At 43.3% G+C, this 23362-nt stretch overlaps 2 protein-coding genes across 2 annotated transcripts in view; both read right to left on the bottom strand.

The window, feature by feature from the left end:
- Positions 1 to 4207, bottom strand: part of ALKBH3 (alkB homolog 3, alpha-ketoglutarate dependent dioxygenase) — a 39344-nt gene extending 35137 nt beyond the window's left edge. The window contains exons 1-2 of the mRNA XM_084850951.1: positions 4134 to 4207; positions 940 to 1076 (exon numbers count right to left, since the gene is read on the bottom strand). Coding sequence (XP_084707077.1) covers positions 940 to 1018 — 79 coding nt within the window. The 5' untranslated portion in view covers positions 1019 to 1076; positions 4134 to 4207. The remainder of the gene's footprint in view (positions 1 to 939; positions 1077 to 4133) is intronic.
- A 3353-nt stretch (positions 4208 to 7560) lies between these two features.
- Positions 7561 to 23362, bottom strand: part of HSD17B12 (hydroxysteroid 17-beta dehydrogenase 12) — an 88654-nt gene continuing 72852 nt past the window's right edge. Inside the window, exons 8-11 of the mRNA XM_084850964.1 lie at positions 15493 to 15574; positions 12620 to 12685; positions 9846 to 9995; positions 7561 to 9669 (exon numbers count right to left, since the gene is read on the bottom strand). Coding sequence (XP_084707090.1) covers positions 9565 to 9669; positions 9846 to 9995; positions 12620 to 12685; positions 15493 to 15574 — 403 coding nt within the window. The 3' untranslated portion in view covers positions 7561 to 9564. The remainder of the gene's footprint in view (positions 9670 to 9845; positions 9996 to 12619; positions 12686 to 15492; positions 15575 to 23362) is intronic.

The following is a 23362-nucleotide window of genomic DNA, read 5'->3' on the forward strand; positions in this document are numbered from 1 at the left end:
CTGTGGCACCCCACAAGTAAGCGGCCACGGGTCCGAAACCTCCTCTCCCAGTGCCCTCTGGTACCTGCCGGAGAGGAAGGACTGGAACCACCGCAATACGGTGTCCCCAATGCCCAACCCCTCCAGGCAGTCCAGGATGATACCGTGGTCAACGGTATCAAAAGCCGCTGAGAGGTCGAGGAGAAGAAGGAAGGAGCATTCACCCCTATCCAGAGCCCTCCTCATATCATTCACCAAGACGACCAAGGCTGTTTCTGTCCCATGCCCAAGCCTGAAGCCCGACTGAAATGGGTCTAGATAATCAGCTTCTTCCAAGTGTGCCTTCAACTACATCGCCACCACCCGCTCAGTCACCTTGCCCCCAAATGGCAGATTCGAGACTGGGCGAAAGTTGTTCAGAACTTGGGGATCCAAGAAGGGCATGTAAGTATGCACATGTGGCCCCCAACCCCTGATCTAGTATCACATGAATCCCTTGGGGCTGAAAAGGTCGTGCACCCTGATGTAAACGCATCCTATGCCAAAAAACAATGGAAGCTTTACGCACGTTGGGCCACAAACTGAGCACACCAAATGCCACTACATCCGGTGATGTCAGTGGGGAACGCAGTCCTGTCAGAAGCAGGAAGGGAAGTCCCCAAAGCAAGCACACAGACTAGTTGGACTTGAGTATGAAGAGCAACAAAGCTCTCTCCACCCGCTCATCTCCCCTTGTTTGGTATGGGGTTATGTTCCCTCATACAAAGATAGATGACACAGTATGAATTTTGACAGGAGTCTACAATGTTATGACCATAAGGGCTTGCTCCTTAGGTTAAGTGGCTTAACAAATAAGAAGATCCATGCTTTTAACAGTGAAAGAAAACCAGAATTCAACACAACCCTTTTCCATTTAGTTCATTTATATAAGTTAAAACGTAAACAAAAACAGGATCTTGCCTGCAGAAGAGGCTGCTCTGTTATTAAGTGGGCCAGCCCAGCCACCCTGTACTCTAGCTCTTCGTCTTTTATCTTCCATTCTTTTTCTTCTTCACAGTATATCCCAGCCCCAATTGAAAAGGATTTATCTTTCTTTCCTGTTTCAAAATATAAGGAAAAGGCTATAAAGCAACTTAGATATTCACATTAAAATGCCTGTAGCTTCTACAGAGGTGGTGTAACACAGCAGTTAAGAGCATGGCCTAGAACCTGCAAATCCTCCGTTCAAATATTATCACAGGCTGCAACCCTATCCTCACTTACCTGGAAGTAAGCCTCATTGAACTCAGGGGTACATCCTTTTGAGCAGACACGTATAGCATTGTGCCGTTAAATCATAATTCACAAGCTTGCTGTTTGGCCTCAGGCAACCTACTTCAGTCTCTGCACTCAACCATATGCCATACTTTAACAATAATTTTGCATTATGACTTATACTACTACACTGACTAAGAATGTAATCATATACAGGTCTAATTGGAAGTAAATCCCATTTAATTTAATGGGGCTTACTCCCAGGCAAGTGGGTATAGGATGCAGGAAAAGACAAAGAAAACGCCATGCTGGATCAGACCAAAGGCCAAACTAGTCCAGTACTGGTTCCCACAGTGGGTAACTAGATGCTCATGAGAAGCCCCCAAGCAGGACATGAGCTCAATAACATCCTCCCACTTGTGTTCCCTAGCAACTGGCTTTCAGAAGTATATTGTCTCTGATACTGGAGATAATATACAACCATCTTGACTAGTAGCTATTGATAGTCTTATCCGCCATGAATTAGTCTAATAATCCCCCTTTAAAGCCATCCAAGTTGGTAGGTGGGAAAATTTTTTCCAGTGCTTAATTTTTCCATGGAGAATGATCTGGTTCATGGGTTCATGAGTTAAAATGAATGTATGCCAATTGCAAATACAATATTAGGCAAGCTTGGCAGTTTCAAAGTTGTAATTTATGTTTTTCAGGTGATTATCCTCAGCAAGTATGTGAGAGACTACATCTATGACACTGAAATACATGTATGTCTCAGACTGAAATGGAAAGAATAAATAGTGACAGCAAAACTGAAGGTGCCACAACAACCTTAGTGGAAGAGAGTTGAAACAGATGAGTGGTTGTCAGCATATCATGCACATTTCTTTGTGTTGCTAAAATTAATTAGTGTCAACAGGCTTCAGTACCTTTGGGTTTCCCCCCCCCTTAAACGTAAACAACATGTTATTGTCTTTACATTTTTTCAAGTATTCCAATAAAAATGACTACATAATATAACACTGAAATCACATTATGTGTACTTTAATTTTTCCCTCAAATATTTCAGGTGATGTATTAGGACAAAAAAAATAACATAGGCTACTTTTTTTTTTAGCTTTTTTTACTAATTACAAGTAAAATAAACATAGTAAATTGCATAGCTCTAGGGCAGGGGTGGGCAACTGGCTGTCCTCCAGATGTTTTGGCCTACAGCTCCTATCAGCGCTGGCCAGCATAGCCAATGATGATGGCTGATGGGAGTTGTAGGCCAAAACTTCTGGAGGGCCACAAGTTGCCCACCCCTGCTCTAGGGCACTGGAACATTTTCCGATGCAAACTGAATATTTTCCTATGTAAATAACCCTAATTTGCATTCAAAATTTTTCCAGTTCAAACTTTTCCAGAAGATCTACCTCACTGACCACCAAGCTGCTGGTGGTAATGAATTCCATAGTTTAACTATGCACTGTGTGAAGAAGTACTCCCTTTTACCTAGCTCTCCCACCATTCAGCTTCATAGGATGACCCTAGGGAGTCATTATGGGAGAGGAGAAATAATTTCTCCCTATCCACTTCCTTAATACTATACATTATTTTACAAACTTCTATCACCCCCTCACTATTTTTTCTAACTCCTCCCCGCAGTCATAATCTTTCCTCATAGGGGACGTACAGAAGACCTAGGCTAGTTTTGTAGTATTCTGTGGTTGCTGTGCTCCAGCGCTAGCTACTGTCTCATTCTGTTGTTAAGGGGTGAAGACCAAGACTTTGGTCCTACGAATTCCCATGCAGGGCTCTGGTCACTAGCTCTTTTATCACTAGCTCTTGGTTCCTTGTACAGTCGAACTGAGGGTTAATTCTGTTCCCACCAATTTAAAACTTAGCCCAGCGTGATAACTGTGTCTGTGTGGTTTCCAAATATGTCAGTAATATTGTTTAAAAAGCACTCCCCTGTTGTTTTTTAAATGGGTTACCCATTGTACACACATGCGCACAACCCCTACAAAATAAAAATGTCCGAAGACACTCCCCCAAAAGTTACGAACACAAGAGCCAAGCTAGATCAGACCGAAGGCCTCTTCTAGTCCATCATTCTGTTCATGCCGGCAAACCATCTGTCCCAATGGGAAGCCCACAAACAGGATATGAGTGCAACAGCAGCCTCTTCTTCGTCTTCCCCAGCAACTGACATACAGGAGCATACTGCCTCTGATACTGGAGGTAATTTATAGCCATCAGGACTAGTCGCCCCCAATAGCCTTCTCCTACAAGTATCTGTCTAACCCCTCTTAAAGACAGCCAAATTGGTGGCCATCACTACATCTTGTGGTAGCAAATTCTATAGTCTGACTATGTGAAGTCCTTCCTTTTATCTGTCCTGAATCTCCCACCAATCAACTTCATGGGATGACCCCGGGTTCTAGTATTATGAGAGGAGAAAAAAAGCCTCCCTATCCACATTCTCCACACCATGCATGATTTCGTATACCTCTGTCATGTCTCCCCTTATTCGCCTTTTTTTTCTGAGCTTAAACGTCCCCAAGCGAGTCCCTGTTAAGCAGGGAAATGTATAGGTAGATGTGAAACATCACCCTCCGAAAAGGAGACCCCAAAGAGCTTGGGGCAGCCTCCCCCAACTACCAGCATCCCTCCCAAGCCATCCCCAGAGCTGGCTGGGGATGCTGGGAATTGTAGTCCAACACATCTGGAGGGCGCCGGGTTGGGGAAGGCTCAGGCTCTGTAACAGGACACCGGCAGCACCGCCGCCGTCTCATCGTCTCTCGCAGCCTCGCACAAAGCTCTCCTCCCTCCCTTAGTATTTCTCCCCTTAACCCGCCGCTCCCTCCTATTTCTCCCCGTCCCCCTTTCGACCCCCACCTCCGACGGACAAGCCAGACGCTCACCAGGCACAAGACACAGCTACGTCCCGGACCGCAGGCAGACGCCGCCACCGAGTGAGGCCGCCCGCCGCTCACCTGCGCGCGCGCGCTCAGCGACACGCCCCTTCCCCCGCCGCACGAATCGGAAAGGAGAGGCGAGCCCACGCGGCGCCTCCCGCCGAGCTATCCATTGGACAACCTGCCGCGGCCAATCCCGCTCGCCGCCACGCCCGCTCTCCCGCCCCTTCCTTCGCTTGCTGGGGCGTGGAAAGTGAGGGCGCTCTGCGGCTTTCGAGTGGAGGAGGAGTTCAGCCGGCTGCGGCTCGGCCTTCTGGGAAATTTCGCTGCGCACGGGAGGAGTCGTGATGGATCAGGCCGACGGCCCATCTGGGCCCGGGCCCAGTTTTCCGCAGTGGCCGACTAATGCCTTTGAGAAGCCCACAAGCAGGACACGAGGGCGACAGCACGTTCCCGCTGTTGCTGCCAGCAGCTGATACTCAGAGGCATGGCGCCTGTGATCCAGGGAAGAAAAAGAAAGAAACTGGAGGCGGCATATATATAACCATCGTGATTAGTAGCCCCTGGTAGTCTTACAGTTGGGCTTACTCCATTAAAAAAAAGAATACAGCAAAGAGTCTTGTGGCGTCTTGTGTTGTTTATTCGTTCAGTCGCTCCTGACTCTTCGTGACTTCATGGACCAGCCCACGCCAGAGCTTCCTGTCGGCCGTCACCACCCCCAGCGCCCCCAAGGCCGAGTCCGTCACCTCAGAATATCATCCATCCACCTTGCCCTTGGTCGGCCCCTCTTCCTTTTGCCTTCCACTTTCCCTAGCATCAGCATCTTCTCCAGGGTGTCCTGTCTTCTCATTATGTGGCCAAAGTACTTCAGTTTTGCCTTTAATATCCTTCCCTCAAGTGAGCAGTCTGGCTTTATTTCCTGGAGTATGGACTGGTTTGATCTTGCAGTCCAAGGCACTCTCAGAATTTTCCTCCAGCACCACAGTTCAAAAGCATCTATCTTCCTTCGCTCCGCCTTCCTTATGGTCCAGCTCTCGCAGCCATAGGTTACTACGGGGAATTGCTTTAACTATGCGGACCTTTGTTGTCAGTGTGATGTCTCTGCTCTTCACTATTTTATCAAGATTTGTCATTGCTCTCCTCCCAAGAAGTAAACGTCTTCTGATTTCCTGGCTGCAGTCAGAGTCTGCAGTAATCTTTGCGCCTAGAAAGACAAAGTCTGTCACTGCCTCCATGTTTTCTCCCTCTGTTTGCCAGTTATCAATCAAGCTGGTTGCCATAATCTTGGTTTTTTGAGGTTTCACTGCAACCCAGCTTTTGCACTTTCTTCTTTCACCTTCGTCATGAGGTTCCTCAGCTCCTTGTTTTCAGCCATCAAAGTGGTATCATCTACATATTGTGGCGCCTTAAAGACCAACAAATTTATTTTGGCATATGCTTTTGTGCGCTATAGCTCACTTCATTAGATGCATGGAGTATTATGAGGAGTTTCAGGTTTATATACAGTAATGTGGTTGTGCAGAAAGAATTGCAAGTAGTGAGGTCAGAAGGAACTGTCCCTGACAGCAAAAGGTGGCAGGTAGGTACTAGTTCTGACCAGGGTGTGTTACCTGTTCCTGTCTTTTTCTGCTGACCACCCGTTTTCCCACACACACAAGCCTACAGGACTCCTGGTTTCAGGCTGGCTGAAGCTCTGAAAAGAGCACTCCTGTTAGGGGACAGTGATATGCTACAACATTTTGTTGCAGGTTCCAATTGTTTTTACTATTTCACTGGTGCCAACGCTGAGCTCTAGCATCATGTTTTAGGATTGAATTCCTGACCAAATTAAGATCCAAGGGCTGGAGTTGAAAAACTAAGGACTCCAAGTGAAATAAACATATCAATGAGAGAAACCACATGCAGATGAGTGTAACAAACCACTGACAGTCCCCCCCCCCCCCGAGGAAAAGCAGTTTCAGAAGAGGGTGACGTGAAGGAGAAGGGGGGGCAATAACCCTGTAACTCTTCACATCTTCCTTAAAAACTGCTGCTGTCAGAAGTTTGTTACAGTTATGTGCAATGTGCTGTTAGGCCCAGAGACAGGAGCAGCTAACAAACTTCATGTACACATTTTCAAATGTTTTCCCACAATCACCAAAAGTAGATATCTCAAAAACAAGAAGGAAAAACACACACCAAACCACGAGTCATTAGAAATCTGCAGTGCGTTTATATCATAATCCAAGTTTTACAGATAGAGCCTATGCTGTTCATGTGGATTGTGACCAGTTTCTCCGACTTACTGGACATGGAATTTTTCACTTGGATGTAACTGGCACTGGAGAGCCAGTGTGGTGTAGTGGTTAGAGTGTTGGACTGGGACTCAGGAGATCCAGGTTGTAGTCCCCACTTGGCCATGAAGTCTACTGGTGACTCTGGGCCAGTCACTAACTCTCAGCCTAACCTACCTTGAGGATAAAAGAGGGAGGAGGAGGGCCATGTAAACACCTTGGGTTCTTTGGAAGAGGAAAGAAGGTGGGATATAAATATAATAATAAAAATAATGAGAACCACTTATTTCTATGCAATAGCTCATGATCGGCTAAATAACATACTAACTGAAGTTTTGTTTTATGTTTAAAGGGAGTCAAGCTCTGCAAGTATTTTGCACTGTGTTGTCATATGGGTCAGCCGTTGTTGTTGTTGTGGTTGTTCAGTCGTTAAGTTGTGTCCGACTCTTCGTGACCCCATGGACCATAACACGCCAGGCCTTCCTGTCCTCCGCTCTCTCCCGGAGTGTGCTCAAGTTCATATTCATTGCATCGGTGATGCTATCTAGCCATCTCATCCTCTGCCGTCCCCTTCTCCTTTTGCCTTCAATCTTTCCCAACATCAGGGTCTTTTCCAGTGACTTTTCTCTTCGCATTTGGTGGCCAAAATATTTGAGCGTCAGCTTCAGTATCTGTCCTTCCAATGAGCACTCAGGGTTGATGTCCTTTAGGATGGACTGATTTGACCTCCTTGCAGTCCAGGGGACTTGTCAGAGTCTTCTCCAGCACCACAGTTCGAAAGCATCAATTCTTCGACGTTCAGCCTTCCTTATAGTCCAGCTCTCACAGCCATACACTGCTCCTGGGAAAACCATAGCTTTGATTATGCAGACCTTTGTCGGCAAGGTGATGTCTCTGCTGCTTACTATGCTGTCTAGGTTTGCCATAGCTTTCCTCCCAAGGAGCAAGCGTCTTTTAATTTCATGGCTACAGTCACTGCGGTGATCTTGGAGCCCAAGAAAGTAAAATCTGTCACTGCTCCCATTTCTTCCCCTTCTATATGGCAGGAAGTGATGGGGCCAGATGCCATGATCTTAGTTTTTTTAATGTTGAGTTTCAAACCAGCTTTTGCACTCTCCACTTTCACCCTCATGGGACAGCTAAATAAAGAAGCAAGAGCTAAACATTCAGAAAAATCTAATTTTATTTTAAATTTAAAGTTTTACAGAATGGGTTAGAAAAGCACTCAGTTACATAGGCATGCCAGCAATTTCAAATACCCTCCCCCCAGTTCCAAATAGTCATAAGAGTAGCTTTATATAGTTAAAATCCACCTGCTTTCAAATAACTCTCTACTAAAAATGCAAGCACATTCTGTAACAAAACTTGTTTTTCATTCCTGATCAGCACCATTGCATCGGTTTTCATTTATTTTCTATGTACAATAATGTTTAACACACATTTACTTTCATATCAAAGCCTTACATTATTCCTCCAAGAGTGGTATAAGGGGCTGACATTACAATGTTTCTAGCATCAATAAAGGAGCTCAAACTAACACTCAAGAGTGATTGTTCTGAACATATACCGCTGACAAAGGCAACTGATCAAGACACAAAACGAAGTGGAATGATGGGAGGCAACTACTGCTTTCCCCACTCACCCCATTTACTGTTCTTCAGCTACCACTAGCTTCTATTGATCACACACATCTAAGATTCTTTGCTCTCAACACTGAGCTCATTTACAACTGATCATGTCCTTTGGAGATAAATTTGTTTTCAGCAAAGAACGAAAGCATCTAAAGTCATAGCATTTTCATTTTATTTCAGTTGAAAACCCACATTTGGTTATGCTTGAGCAGAGGAAACACTGGGATTTAAAGATTAAACCTTAATTTTTATATGGTCTCAAAGATGCAGCTTTTCAGACTGAGCGCCAAATATACATGCAACAAAGAATTTTACTACCAGCATTTTCAAGCGATGTATTTCAAATTTCAACATGAGCTTGAAGCCAAAAGTGTTCTTGTGCAAAAGGAGGGCACTTGTACAAGATGCTACCCTCCTTTCCACTACTTCTCCTTCCTGTTGCAACCATGTGAGCCACACCCTACACCATGCTGAAAAGCTCCCTGACTCTCAAGAGCAGTTGGGTGGTGGAAAAGTAGGAAAGCCCTCTTGCACATGCAGAATTGCATGAACACATTTTTCAATCCAAGCCACAGTCTTTTTATAGGGCAATTTCTAAGCCACAGGTTACATGTTTGGGTCTGTTGTTGCAGTTTGTGCCACCCACATAATACCAGTTTACTAAGAATATCCTCATCAGTAAACAAAAGTAGTAACCTATTGTCAACATATGAAATCTGTGCAGCCATCACATTAAGCCCTTTCACTTAAGCTTCATAAAGGAGACTGCAATCATTTCACATTTACAGTCCTCCGTAAGAGTACTCTGAAGTTGTGGGGCAGTGGCTGCATCTACAAAGAATATTCTATTATGTTTCCACAGCTCATGTTTTACCACAAGGTGATACTTTAAAAACTCACCATTCCCTTGCCTTCACTTAATACCAATAATGTTGCATTCAGTTACTCTCTTCCCTCCTCTCCTTTCCCCCACTCCATCAAATGGTCCAAACGAGATCTACATGGGAGTTGGATGCCTGAAGATATCCATCATATGACAGATACGTATGCTGATAATTCAAATATATTATGGCCAATGTATGATAGTGGAGAAAAACTTGCCCAGATCTAGTGTGTGGTGTCCTGCAATGTAAAAATTAGTCACAATAGGTTTCAGTTAAGTGGATACTGTATGGATTAGTCTGTCACAAACACTGGTTGTATTCTGTTGCAAACGACAACCATGTTTTACTTCAACTTCCATCAAATTTCTCACACACATAATTTCCCAAACCCTGCTGCAGCTAAGGGCATTTCAGTAAAGCCAGTAAGTAGGGCTACCAGTTAGCGTTCAAGTCAAACATAGCATACCACTTTCTAAAACAATGGTGCAGAACAGCAGACAAAATCTACAAGTAGTTCATTGCTTTTCCTGTGCCCCTCATTCAGTTTTCTCTTGGTTCACACTGGTCCCCTCAAAACTCCCATTTCAAATAATTTAAGACATGACAAAGTATTTGGTGCTTGAATGTAGATACAAAACTGCCAAGGATATTAGTTTTCCTTTAGCTTCTTCACATGACGAGCTCTTCCTTTTAAGGCTGTTTTGACCATGACCTTTGTGCTATACCACTTTGGCATAAACTTGCTAGCCCAGGTCTAAGAAATGAAGAGAGAAAGAGACTCATTATCAAGGTACTGAAGACAAAGACGTCAATGAGCTAATTAAGTGAAAAAAAGTTACAATAACCTATCTTCAAGGTTCTAAAAAGTCACAATTGTCTTTTCTCAGATAGCAGATATAGTAAGAGCAATCAGCTTTGAATAATACATACCATAAAGTCATGAGCTGGGTATCCAGGAGTTTGAGACTCAAGGCCAACCGTGTTGAGGGCATATTTTACGTACCATTCAGGAGTAGGTCTAAAAGTGCTTGATTTATGGACCTTAGACAATTTTGTAACCACAAGATATGGTAGAACACTCTGAAAAGAAGAGAGAACACTTTTCTTGTTTTTATATGCTAGCTTCATGTATACCTAATATTTCAAGAAGCAAAGGAAATACCAAATATTAAATGATAAACCTAAAAACAGCTTTCACTATAGATAGATAACTTTTAAAATCCAAAAACCTGAGTGATAACAGTTAAAGGGGGATGGGGCTTCTCTTCCACTGGGCTCCTGGCTTCTGTGTCATCCTTTCTCCAGTAGCTCAAAAACAGCAGATATCTATCTATCTATCTATCTATCTATCTATCTATCTATCTATCTATCTATCTAAAACAAGGTGATAACGTTATTCAGCCCAGCCCACATAGTCTGGATTCTGCTACTGGTTTCTTAAATCTGTGGTAGGCCTGATGTGAAATAGCTTCCCCTGAAAAATGATCATTTAGATAGTTAAAATCTACAGTCATTATAGGTTTCCAGTATATGCACTTAAATAGATGTCATGCATGAGGTATTCTGATCTTGTTCATTGGATGGAATGGGCCTTTGCAGCACTTGGGCTTATTTTATTTAGTTGATTTATACCATGGACGCACAACCCACAGTCCATGGGCTGCATGCAGCCCTTGGCTGCTCCCAGTATAGCCCATGGCAACGGCACTCCACCCACTTTTTCCTGCTGCCTAGCTGATCTCTTGCTAGCCTTTTCCCCAGATCCCACTCCCTCTCTCCAGCAGGGAAAAGTTCTTATCTACAATCTACAGCTGATTCAAGATAAGTGGTTTTCCCTACGGGGGAGAGGAGGCAAGTTACATGGGGAGGAAGCTGCTGAATGATTAAGTCCTGCTTATTTCTGAGTCTTGTCCTGCTTACTTCTTGACATGCTGTTCATGCTTACTTCTGAGTAGACATGCAGAGGCTTGGTACTTGGGATGTTATTTGACAATGCTGCTGAATGGTTCAGTCCTGCTTACTTGGGAATAGAAAAGGGTTCCCCACACCACTAGTGGCGGCAGAGAAACTACACACTCCACCAGTGTGTGTACATATGTGGCCCTCGGCCCCCAAGCAGATACTAGGGCTGAAAAGGTTGTGCAGCCTTGATTTATACCCTGCTTTTTGCTCTTATAACTTGCTGCCTTAAAGGTTTACTTAAAATCTACAACAGATTAATACAACGGTTTAGTTTGACTGTGGTTTGAGTGTGCAAGATGTCACAGAGAAGCAAGTTACAATGAGAAGCATAGAGTTAGATGAAGCACTTGATATGGGCACCAATCAGCATGCACATTGTGGTTTACTCAGCTAGGATTAAAATGACCTGAGAATACAGATTGTGCCTCAAAGTTGCATTGCTCAGCTACAGCACTGGGTGGCACCAAAGGATGAGCCATTGAATACCACAAGTGAGCTAAAAGTAGTACAGCCATAGCATTATACAGCTTTTGGCCTCAAAACAGGTCTAAGTCTTTCTAATTCTGATATACTCCTTTAAATACATATTTGGTGCTAGAATCTCTTTCTATATTGCCTTTCCCCAATTAAATATTTAACATTTCATTCATTAGTTTCCCAAGGAATATTACTTAGGTGTTACTTACACTGCAACACACACCCCAAGGTAAAGAAAGAACCTGTAGCTGTATAGCAATACTTGTCTAACTTTTTAAAAAATGGTTAAGGTTAAAAATAAGCAAGTAAAGTTATCTACTTACTTTAAGTAGTATATGACCACACACCTAGGTCTGGCAAAATGTTAGTCTTGGTTCAGTCTCCATAGAACAAAACATTTGCTGAAGACAGAATCTTACCATCCACTCTAAGGTCCTGTCATTTAATTCAAGGACAAGGAGCGCACCACTTTCTACTTGGGACCCTTATTTTCTGTTGTGTGATGACTTGTTTGCTGTAGGGTAAACATGGCCTTATTTACAGCCTTTTATGTTGTGTGTGATGTTTGCATTTAAACTGCACAGTGCCATCTGATCAGTTTGTGTATGAGTATCTTGTGAGTCTTGGAGAGAAATAATAAAAGGTGGCCCTCTACACTAATGTCATATCCGAACATATTTATTAAAGAACATATGAACTGCACTAACAGTTTAAATAACAAAACGCTGTACTCCTCCCACAAAGGAAACCGGTTTTATTTTCTACTCCACTTTTCTTAACAAACATAAAATGTAAAGCAGCTTACATCATAAATAAAATCACATACATAAAAACATCCCATATAAAATAAAAATAAAATACCAATAGTATACAAAAACTGGTCACAGAGCACCTACAGTAAAAGCATGTAAATAAGAAACTGTTCCATCTTAACTAAAAGCTATTCTTTTCGGACTGCTTGTATTAATCTTTTAAATATTTACACTGTATTTTATTATTTTAAGTTTGTAGTCTGCCCAGAGAATGCTTACTATTGGGTGGATTAAAAATATAATGTATAATTAATAAATGAACAAACTTCTTTAGGGAAGGCATTCTAGAAAGCTGACATTGTTAATGAGAAGGCTCTGCTTCTACTGGCTGCTCACTAAGCCTCATTCAGCAGGGCCAGGCCTCAGACATTGCCACATTTTGGAGTTATTTGTCAGCATCACCTTATGTTAATCACACAAATAGGGACAACGGAATGGAACAATTCCACTCACCTGAACAATAATACCTTTGCTTTTGTATTCCGTACCAATACATTGAGAGAAGAAATTCACAAAAGCCTAAAGGTACGCAAAAGGAATAGTGTATAATGAATACACTATGCGTAGGTACACATAAACATATTACAATTTTCATATATGTTAAGTCACTGAAAAAGACTAAACCCCCTATCTTACAAATATAGCTTGGGCAGAACCCAAGCTGAAACTGCGTGTCTAAAAACAAAACTACACAAGAACATTGGCACCATATCATGGTTGATCAGGATGCTAGTCTAGACACCTTCCTTCTTCCAGAGTTTCCATGATTATATGCTTTATTAAGGGCGCAATCCTAACTAGATAGGCAGCCGCCTCCGAACTTGGAGGCGACCGCCTATCCAAAGCAAGGTAGGAGGGGCACAGGGGGGATTGTTGCCTCTGAGCCTCTCCTGCCTTATTTTTCACTAGACAGCCGTTTTCGGCTGTCTAGCAGCAGGGGGGGGCGACTGGGAGAGGAAGCTGCCATACGACACATTGGATGTGTCATACGTGCAGCTCTGCTCTCTCCGCTCTGGAACGCCCCCCAGCCCTGCCCTTTTCAGTTGCTCTGCACTCCTCATGCAACCCTCTCAGGCAGCGCAGACGACGGGGGAGGTCAGATTTCCGGGAACTGACCTCGGACTATGGGCTCCAAGGTCAGTTCCCGGAAATGAGTATATCCTATAGCCCTCTAGACAGTGTCTAGTGGCCATAGGATTGCTCCCTAAGTTCATTAAAATTATTTTACCTTGACCAGCTAAACACATTCATAACCACCAATTTGTTTTCAAGTAATTCTCATTATCTGCATTAAACAGAAGGGGCAGAAATACCTAAGTATCATGACTCAAGGCTGAATACATGCCACAATTCCTTAGAAGCATAACATTCAACTTCATGAGAATATCAGCTTTAAAGATTATGGCCTGGTTTGCATGTAACGCTAAACCATAGGCCTGATTCACACACAGTGAAAAACCTTGGCTTTTTCAGACCCTGGGATGTTGTGAATGAGCCCTGTGCTAGTCCCCATGGCTCAAATGCTGCTGCTGCTTGGTACCTTCCGCCAGTGGGAGTGACTAAACAATCCACGGATGCTACATCCCTGGGTTGTTAAGCTGTTCCCACTGGCACAAGGAGTCAAGTGGGAGTGGTTGAGCCACAGAGATTAGTACGCTGGCTCATTCTTGACAACCCAGGGTGTTAAATCCTTGGTTGTCACTGCATGTGAACCAGCCTATAATAATGTGTTACATCTTGTTTGGACTAGTGTAATATGCTCTACATGGGATTGACTTTGAAAACTGTTCGGAAACTTCAGCGGGTCCTGAATGCTGTGGCCAGACAGTTGACCAGGCCCAGTTACTGGGAGCGCATGACTCCCTTGTTAAAACAACTTCACTGGCCTACCAGTCTGTTTCCAGGCATAATTGAAAGTGCTGGCTATGACCTATAAAGCCCTATGCAGCTTGGAACCCGATTACCTGAAAGACCACCTTCTCCCATATAAGCATGCCCAGGTTTTAAGTTCTTCTGGGAAGGCCCTTCGCTTGATATCACCACGAGAGGCACGTTTGGTGGGGTTAAGAGAAAGGTCCTTCTCAGTGGCTTCTCCCAGGCTAAGGAACTCCCTGCCAAGGGAGGCTAGGTTGTCCCCCATCTCTGTTGTCCTTCCAGCAGCAGGCAAATACATTCTTATTCAAGTTGGCCTCTGGCATATAAACTGGTCTGTTGCTGAAGGTTTTTTTGTTTGGTAATGCTTATTTTGTTGTTGTGTTTTTAATTTACTTGTTTTATGCTGTGTTTTAAGTAAGATTTTGTTTTTAATCTGGATTTTATTACTGGCCACCTTGAGCACCATTTTTTTTTGGCAAAAAGGCAGAATATTAAATAAATAAACAAACAAACAGTTTTGCCAAAATGAGCCAGAGGCTTACTTGCTTCGCCTTCCCTCTCTTCCTCTGGTGCAGCCACAAGAAGATAGGAAGTTTCTGCTTCTGTTTTAGATCAGCCACAGTTTAACTGTCCAAAGACTAATTGTGCTTACTTTTTTAACTATCATTAGCTGAAACATGCCCACTTCATAAACCACTGTATGAAGCCCGATTGTTTCAATTAACCATAGTTAAGATTGACTACAATTTGTTCAGATTTGGATGACAGAGTAAACTATGGTTAATCTAAAATGGAAACAAAAACTCTTCATTTTGAACTAGTCCTCACCCCCTTTTCTGTGTGTGCTGTGTCTTCCAGACTGTAAGCCTGAGCCAGGGACTGTCTTGTTTTTTATGAACTGCTCTAAGAGCCTTTTTGCCTGAAGAGTAGGGTAAAAATGCTTCAAATAAATATATATAAAACAAATACTGTATTTTGACAAGTGGTTGTTACTTTATTTACTTTGTAAGGAAAAAGGCCGTTCACTGCATACATCTACAACTTCATGAATTAGCATATGCCCTGTTATAGGTCTACCAAAAGGAAACACTGTATCTTCAGGAAGAGTAGCCTCCTGCACATTATAAGCAGACAGGCAAACTATCAAATGAGTACTTTTTAAATAGCACACTAACTTCTAGAACATTGCTTTATTGGCAAATAATTCTTGTAGTCAAAGACAAAGCTATAAGGCACAACAGAAATAGAAATGATAGGATAAAATAGTTCTCCATGGCTCATCCTCCATGTGAAATCCATGATTTCTTTTCATATATACAGCATTTACTTATTATTTACAAAAACTGAGATCTCTCCTTTAAGCTTAGCTTCAGGAAAGGGTTTCCAGAGATGACCTCACACCATCTCTTGATTAGATTTGCATACAAGATTCCAACACATGATATATGTACCTTGGTTGCCGAATATAAAGCGAGAAATGGAGATGGATGAAGTCCAGCAAAAGATGAAACATTCACTATAACTCCCTTTGACCTAAAAAGGTAAACATAATATACCAAGACAACCATCAGAAACAGCAGAAATTAAACATATTACAGAACACAAAGTTTCATGTACAAATACTAACTATTCTCAAGACAGGCAATAAAGCCTCCATAGAGACTGTTCACGGCTATGCACACAGGGGCTTTCAGCCCCCCCCCCCCCCCCGGTCACCCTCCACCTCCACAAAAGCTAGCACTAGAGGTCATAGAATAGTAGGGTTAGAAAGGGCCTAACCCCATCGAGTCCAACCCCCTGCTCAGTGCAGGAATCCAAGTCAGAGCATCCCTGACAGATGGCTGTCCAGCCTCGTCTTGAAGGCCTCCAGTATGGGAGAGCCCACCACCTCCCTAGGTAATTGGTTCCATTGTCGTATTGCTCTAACAGTCAGGAAGTTTTTCCAATGTTCAGCCGGAATGTGGCTTCCTGTAACTTGAGCCCATTATTCCGTGTCCTGCACTCTGGGATGATCAAGAAGAGATCCTGGCCTTCCTCTCTGTGACAACCTTTCAAGTACTTGAAGAGAGCTATCATATCTCCCCTCAGTCTTCTCTTCTCTTCTCCAGGCTAAACATGCCCAGTTCTTTCAGTCTCTCTTCATAGGGCTTTGTTTCCAGTCCCCTGATCATCTTTGTTGCCTCCTCTGAACCCTCTCCAGTTTGTCTGCATCCTTCTGAAAGTGTGGTGCCCAGAACTGGACACAGTACTCCAGATGAGGCCTAACCAGTGCTGAGTAGAGGGGAACTAGTACTTCCCGGGATATGGAAGCTATGCTTCTATGAATGCAGCCCAAAAGAGCATTTGCCTTTTTTGCAGCCACATCACTTTGTTGGCTCATATTCAGCTTGTGATCGACAACAATTCCGAGATCCTTCTCGCTTGTAGTGTTGTTGAGCCACGTATCCCCCATCTTGTAACTGTGCATTTGGTTTCTTTTTCCTAGGTGCAGAACTTGGCATTTATCCCTATTAAATGTCATTCTGTTGTTTTCTGCCCAGCGCTCCAGTCTATCCAGATCACTTTGAATTTTGTCTCTGACTTCCAAAGTATTAGCTATCCCACCCAATTTTGTGTCATCTGCAAATTTGATCAGCATTCCCTGCATCTCCTCCTCCAAGTCATTAATACAAATGTTGAAGAGCACTGGGCACAGGACTGAGCCCTGCGGTACCCCACTCGTTACCTCTCCCCAGTTTGAGAAGGTCCCTTTGATAAGCACTCTTTGAGTCCGACTCTGTAGCCAACTGTGGATCCACTGGATCGTTGTTTCATCTAGCCCATTTTGAGCTAGTTTGCTCATCAGGATATCATGGGGCACTTTGTCGAAAGCTTTGCTGAAGTCAAGGTATATGATGTCTACAGCATTCCCACGGTCCACAAGGGAGGTTACTTGATCCAAAAATGAGATCAGATTCGTCTGGCAGGACTTGTTTTTGACAAATCCATGTTGGCTTCGAGTAATCACGGCATTGTTTTCAAGGTGCTTCCAGATGGATTGCTTTATCATCTGCTCCAGAATTTTCCCAGGGATTGATGTCAGACTGACTGGTCTGTAGTTCCCAGGTTCCTTCTGTTTGCCCTTTTTGAAGATAGGAACAACATTAGCCCTCCTCCAGTCATCTGGCACTTCCCCCGTCCTCCATGATTTCTCAAAGACAACAGACAGCGGTTCTGAGAGTTCTTCTGCCAGTTCCTTTATTACTCTAGGATGCAGTTCATCTGGCCCTGGAGATTTGAACTCATTCAAAATAATTAGGTGTTCCTAGGTCAAAGACTCTTCAGAGTGGTAGGCCACATAGTGACAGCTTCAGGATTTGGGGGGCTTTGGGCAAGGCACCCTCAGTGGGTCCCTAACCAGCAACAGCCAGGAATCACTTTATAACAGAGTACATAGAGAATAGAGAGTTCTTTTCCAATGTCCTTGATTTTTTTTTTATCAAAATGTGTTGGATTATAATTATATAAATTGTTATAATTTAGTGCATTACAGAGACTCTCTCTTGTTCCTAATTTGGTGCTGGCCGAAGCTGTAGCCCATGGTACACTGTTTTAAATTAGAGTGCTTTCCTTTGCTAAGCTGGAGTAGAAGTGAGCTGAACCAACTGGACTCTGCCTTTGTGGGCACACAGCCAATGAGGGAACCAGAGCAGCAAAGGGGTGATCTTCTTGCTGCTTCCTTCTCTTTCATACAAGAGGGAATACTTCTTCTAGGTTAACGTTTCCCACATACCATTTTTATAAGTGCTAATTTAAAAATCAGCTGCCCAATTAATTGTGTGCATCATTTCAGTTGATTATTCTTTTAAGCACAATTGCTACAACATTTCCCTGAAGTCAAGGTCTTTGTAGAATTTTCTCCTTGTAGCAGCAATTCATGATAAATGTGGGGCACTAGCAGGATCCAATTCAATGCCACAAGTCAGAACAACATTTTTCATGTAATAATGGATACATTCAAGCCAACAGCATGCTCTCTTTATGGAACTATGTAAGTGAATATCCCCATATATAATTCTATCATACTTTCACTAGGTTTCATCAATCAGATTTCTCTACCATGAATACATAAAAAGTAACTAAGCACACCCTAATACCTCATCAGCATTCTACCTTAAGCAAAATAGTAGAAAACATGCTATATTTAGCTCTGTCATTGTTGTTATGGCAACCCTTGTCTGCCCCAGCTGTATAAAGTGGTAAAAAGCAAGCTGCCTCTGTAATGCAATTAACTTGTATGGAGTTACTTGTATCCAATAGTTTTAATGTTTCTCTAGAACAGAGGTGCCCAATTCAAAGCACGCCAAAGGTTACACAGTCGCACAGATAACTTACCACCTACATGGTGCACTATGGTCATGGATAGAGTATACACAGAAGCGATGAATTTATGTAGAGTGTAGGTAACTCTACCACAGAAGAAAGGTTTGACTCATTCCCTAGAACTCTGGGAAACACCGCATAGTATTTGCTTCTTAGGGAGTGTCAGTTTTTCCTAACAAACCTTCACTCGCACAACATACTGTTCATAAGTGCTCAGTACTCATGAGTGGCCTTTAAATGTATTCTGCTTTCTGTTGAAGTGTGGTTTGATAGGGTTTTAACTAGGGATGTAAGAAAGTTCTGCCACAGATCTTGGGGAGGCCGAATGCCAGCGCATTCGGCCCCCTGAAATCGGTGGCGGAACAGCCTGCCCCCCCCCCCCGGACGATACTTACCTTGGGCGGATCTTCCTGGCAGCGGCGGCTCCGGACGGTCTTCCGACTGGCTGCCGCCGCCGCCATTTCCAGTTTTAAAAAAAACAAAAACGTGATAGGCTATGTAAATGTTTACGTAGCCTATCACGGCTGACTTAAAAAAAAACAAACACGCGCGTACGCAAATAGTCTACACTATTTGCGTTCCCCTTATTTTCGCCGTCTTAGTCTATGTAAATGTTTACGTAGACTAAAACATGCCAAAATAAGGAACGCAAATGGCGGCGGCTGTGGCCGCCGCCATTTGCATACGTGCGTTGTTGTTGTTGTTGTTTTAAAGTTAGCCATGATAGGCTACATAAACATTTACGTAGCCTATCACGGCTGAATGCAGGGACGCAAATGGTGGTGGCTACGGCTGCCGCCATTTGCGTCCCTGCTAGCCAGCGGCTGGATGTCCGGCTGCTGGCGGAGCCAGCCGGCGGCTCCGCAGAATCGCTGCGGAGCACAGCCGGCCGGCCAGGATTCCGGGGGGGGGGGGGAACGGAGCGCCTCCCCCCCCCCCAGGATTCTGGGGAGAGAGACGGAGTGCCTCCCCCCCACCATCAGCATAATCCACGAAAGGTCAGTGATTTTCGTACATCCCTAGTTTTAACTCCTACTGCTGTTTTTAGATTGGGGGTTTTCTTGTTATGTATTTAATTATTTTATGCTGTTTTAATTCTGTGAGCTGCCTTGGGAGGAGTGTGCCCTGAAAGGCAGGCTAAAAATCGAGTCGTAAGTAAACAATGTTTTTAAAAACTTACTTGAGCAGTTCTTTGAACAAGAAAATCTATAACTTGCCATTTTCTAGTCCATGGTAAGGGAATATTATCTTACATAAGTTGGTTGCTCCCATGTTATACTGCTCATGTGAGTAGACTGTTTGCTTAAGCACTTATATGCACATCACTAAAATCGAACCTGCGCAGTCGCTCTCCTTCACTCCCTTCCCCCATATTGCAGATTATAGAACACTTAGGAACATGGACTCCTTCTGGCTGTGGAATCCATCTTCCAGAATTGTGGAGTAGAAGATCCACTGAGACAGGATTCTGGTGTTCAATGTTTAACTCATGTGCTGCTCCCACCAGTATATTGTAGCCAACAAAACTGACAGCATGACTCAAGTTAAGAGATGTGCCTAAGGATCTTACAGAAAGTTCTTAGAAGCAACACCCTAGCCTTTGCTATGCTGGGCAAAATAAGCTAGAGATTTAACATGAAAAATCAGACATTCCTCTACAAAGTTTAACTGTACATCTATGGGCAGGGGGAGGTCCTACTGCACATCCCTTCCTTTGCAGAGGAGTAAACTGCTAGGGCATGGGCTATCCTTGTAGTGTCTCCCACCCGTCGTCGTCGTCATCATCTCTTGCTCTTCTACTAAAAGTTCCCAGAGTGGTGTACTACATAAGTCATAATACCATATAATATAATCAATAAAAATGCAAATACAACAAAATACGACCGACACTTTAAAAAGCAAAACTCAAACCTAGTGGCAGCAACTGCAAATAATGTTATACAGTAAAATTAGATATTACACAATAAACGTCTATCTAAATAGAAGTATCTTCAATTTCAGGTAAAAGACAAATTTCCTGACAAATTTCAACATTCTAGATGCGACACTGCCATAGAGAAGATTCTGTCTCTTGTGCTCACTTTGCTCAATGTCCTGAGATGGCACCAAGAGCAAGGCCTCTGATGCTGATCTCAATTCAGGGGCAGACCTATATGAGAGCAGTTCCTAAGATATTCTGGTCCTAAGCATTTAGGGCTGAAAAAGAAATCTTTAAAAGCTTTAAAGAACCAGTGAACCCAGAAGCAAATAGGAATTCAAAGGAGTTGACATAAGACCGGAGTTATATGGTCTGATCTGCAAGCACCAGAGAAAAGACTAGCTGCCGCATTTTGGACCAATTGAAGCTTCTGGACTGTCTTCAAAGGTAGTCCCACATACAGTGAATTATAATAACGCATTCTGGAAGTAACTGAACCATGGATTACTAAAGCCAACTCTGCCTTCTCCAGGTAAGGCCTCAGTGTATAAGGTGAAACTGTTAGAAGGCGTTCCAAGCAACCACTACCACCTAAGCTTGTGCTGAGGTGGTAGTGGTTGCTAGGAGTACTGTCTAAGAGCTTCAACCTTATGTACCTGCTCCCCAGGACAGGTTGAACCACTTTATCTAGATCTCCAGTATTCCTGACTAATAGTACCCCTGTCTTGCCTAGACTGTTTCATCTTGTTAACCCCCATCCATCCCTGAAGCTACTCCAGGCACCAGTTTATCAATTTATAGGAATGAGAGGTAGAACTGCGTTTCATCTACATAGTCATGATATTTCAGTCCAAACCTCCAGATACTCTCACCCAGTGGTTTCATGCAGATATTAAAAAACATGGGAGACAAGATGGAATCACTACAAGCCAAAGACCATGGAGTACAACAGAAGTCTCCAAGCACCACCTTCTGGGTCTGGCCTTCCAGAAGGATACCATAGTTCATGATATCCAAACCTGCTGAAAGATCCAGGAGAATCAGCAGGGCAGCACACCCTTGTCCATCTCACAGTGCAGGTCATTCATCAGAGTGAGGAGGGCAATTTCAGTTTCAAAAGCAGACTGAAATGGACCAAATAATAAGTTTCATTCAGAAAACCCCTTAGTTGAGATGCAATCATGTACTCAAACACTTACTAAGCTATGAATGATTGGGCACAGGGCAAGAGTTATTAATGTCGCCAGGATAAAGTAAGTTAATTTAATAAGGTTCTCCCCACACCTTCAGAACTGTGGGAACTATTGCCACTAAGGGAGGCATTTACTTGAGATCCAATTAGAGATCATAGAATCATAGAATCATAGAATCATAGAATAGTGTATGCCCACTATTCTATGCCTGATTTTGCCAGATTAAGCAACCAAGATAGGCAAGGGTCAATAATATTTGTGTTTGGTCTCACTTCTCCAAGGAACCTATCTACATTCTCAGGGACAACAATCTGAACCCTAAGTGGAATCCAAGTTAGAATGGATACAAGCAATTTACCTGAAATGGAACTATCACTTTCCTGCCCTGGCCAGCTATAAACAGTGAGAGGACATTATGAGTGATCGTGTAAATCTCCTAGGTCATTTCCCTATTCCATAGATCAACCAGGAAACTGCCAGGCATGTTGGTAGGAATAACCCTAAGAGTTATCAGGAATCCATTCAAATCTATAAGCCTTCAGGGGCATACCAACCTAATGGGTCTCCCACCCCTGAAGTGGGTATCAGGTATTACCAACAGCCCAAACCTGAGTAGGCAATGATCTGTACATGACAATGGAGGGAAGGTTCTCCCACCCACAGATCAACATCATCCTGATCTGAACAGAACAGCAGATCTAGTGTATGCCCAGCTAAGTGTGTTGGGCTAAATATAATTTGAGACAGTCCCATGGTTGCCCTGGAGGCCATGAAGTCTTGAGTTTTTCCCAGCAAGGAGGCCTTGTCCCAGGTGGCATGGATGTAAAGTATTCCGGAACTATAAGTCTTCACACCACATTTGTCAGCTCAGGAAGGGAGACTGCCAGGCAGCATGGTGGCTGATGGACTACTAGAATTCCTGTCCTGTATCAAGACCCCAATACGACATGCAAACACTGATGTTTAGTGGACTGTTAAGACAGGGCACCTGGTCAGTGAGATGGAATCTTGATGAAACATGGCAACATTCCCTCCCTGTCCATAAAGTTGATGCTGAACCTGTAAACCCAGTGGTTAAAGCTGGAAAAGGCTAATCCCACCTTTCTCTCCCATCTAGGTGTCTGTAACACAGTCCAGATTGACATCATCACAGGAGGAAATGCTGAATGGCGGTTGTTTTACTATTCACTGACCTGGCATTCAGGAGTAGCACTTATATCCTTGATGGATTACTTACAGATCTATCAGGAACAGTAGGGTTGGAGGAAGGACAGGAAGGTAAGGCTGTACGCAAATATCTAAACAGTCTTTCACTCAGCTCACCTCACTTTCACTCACCTCACCCTGCCCAGGACTCTACCAGTGACAGCACTATCAGCTCCAACACTACCCTCCTTGCTTACCTGGATCTACAAACACATATTTATTGGGTAACTTGAAAACCAGGAGATGAAACTTTAAAATAAGATACAGCTACAATAAAGGTAGGAGATAGGGTGTAACTTCCAATACATTCAAGGCTCTATTAAACAAACCTCAATGGCTATTCCAAGAGTTTCAGACAAAAACAAACTGTGCCCTCACCCTTTCTCACCAGCCCAAAGCTGGCCCCTTTGGTGCCACCCCAGAGGTCTCTTTTTACGCCCTCATCCCCCAAATCCCAAGGCTGCCATTCTAGTAGCCAGATGGTGCCAATAACTATTTACTTACTTATTTATTTAAAACATTTGTATCCTGCCCTATATCATTAAGATCTCAAGGCGGCATACAGATAAAATCAATTTTAACAGTATAAAACAATAAATAATTTAAACACCTAAAAACATATTAAACCATTATACAAGCTAA

The sequence above is a fragment of the Heloderma suspectum genome, chromosome 1 (assembly GCF_057233095.1).
Source record: "Heloderma suspectum isolate Gila_16-S chromosome 1, 16-S_ref, whole genome shotgun sequence".
NCBI lineage: Eukaryota > Metazoa > Chordata > Lepidosauria > Squamata > Helodermatidae > Heloderma > Heloderma suspectum.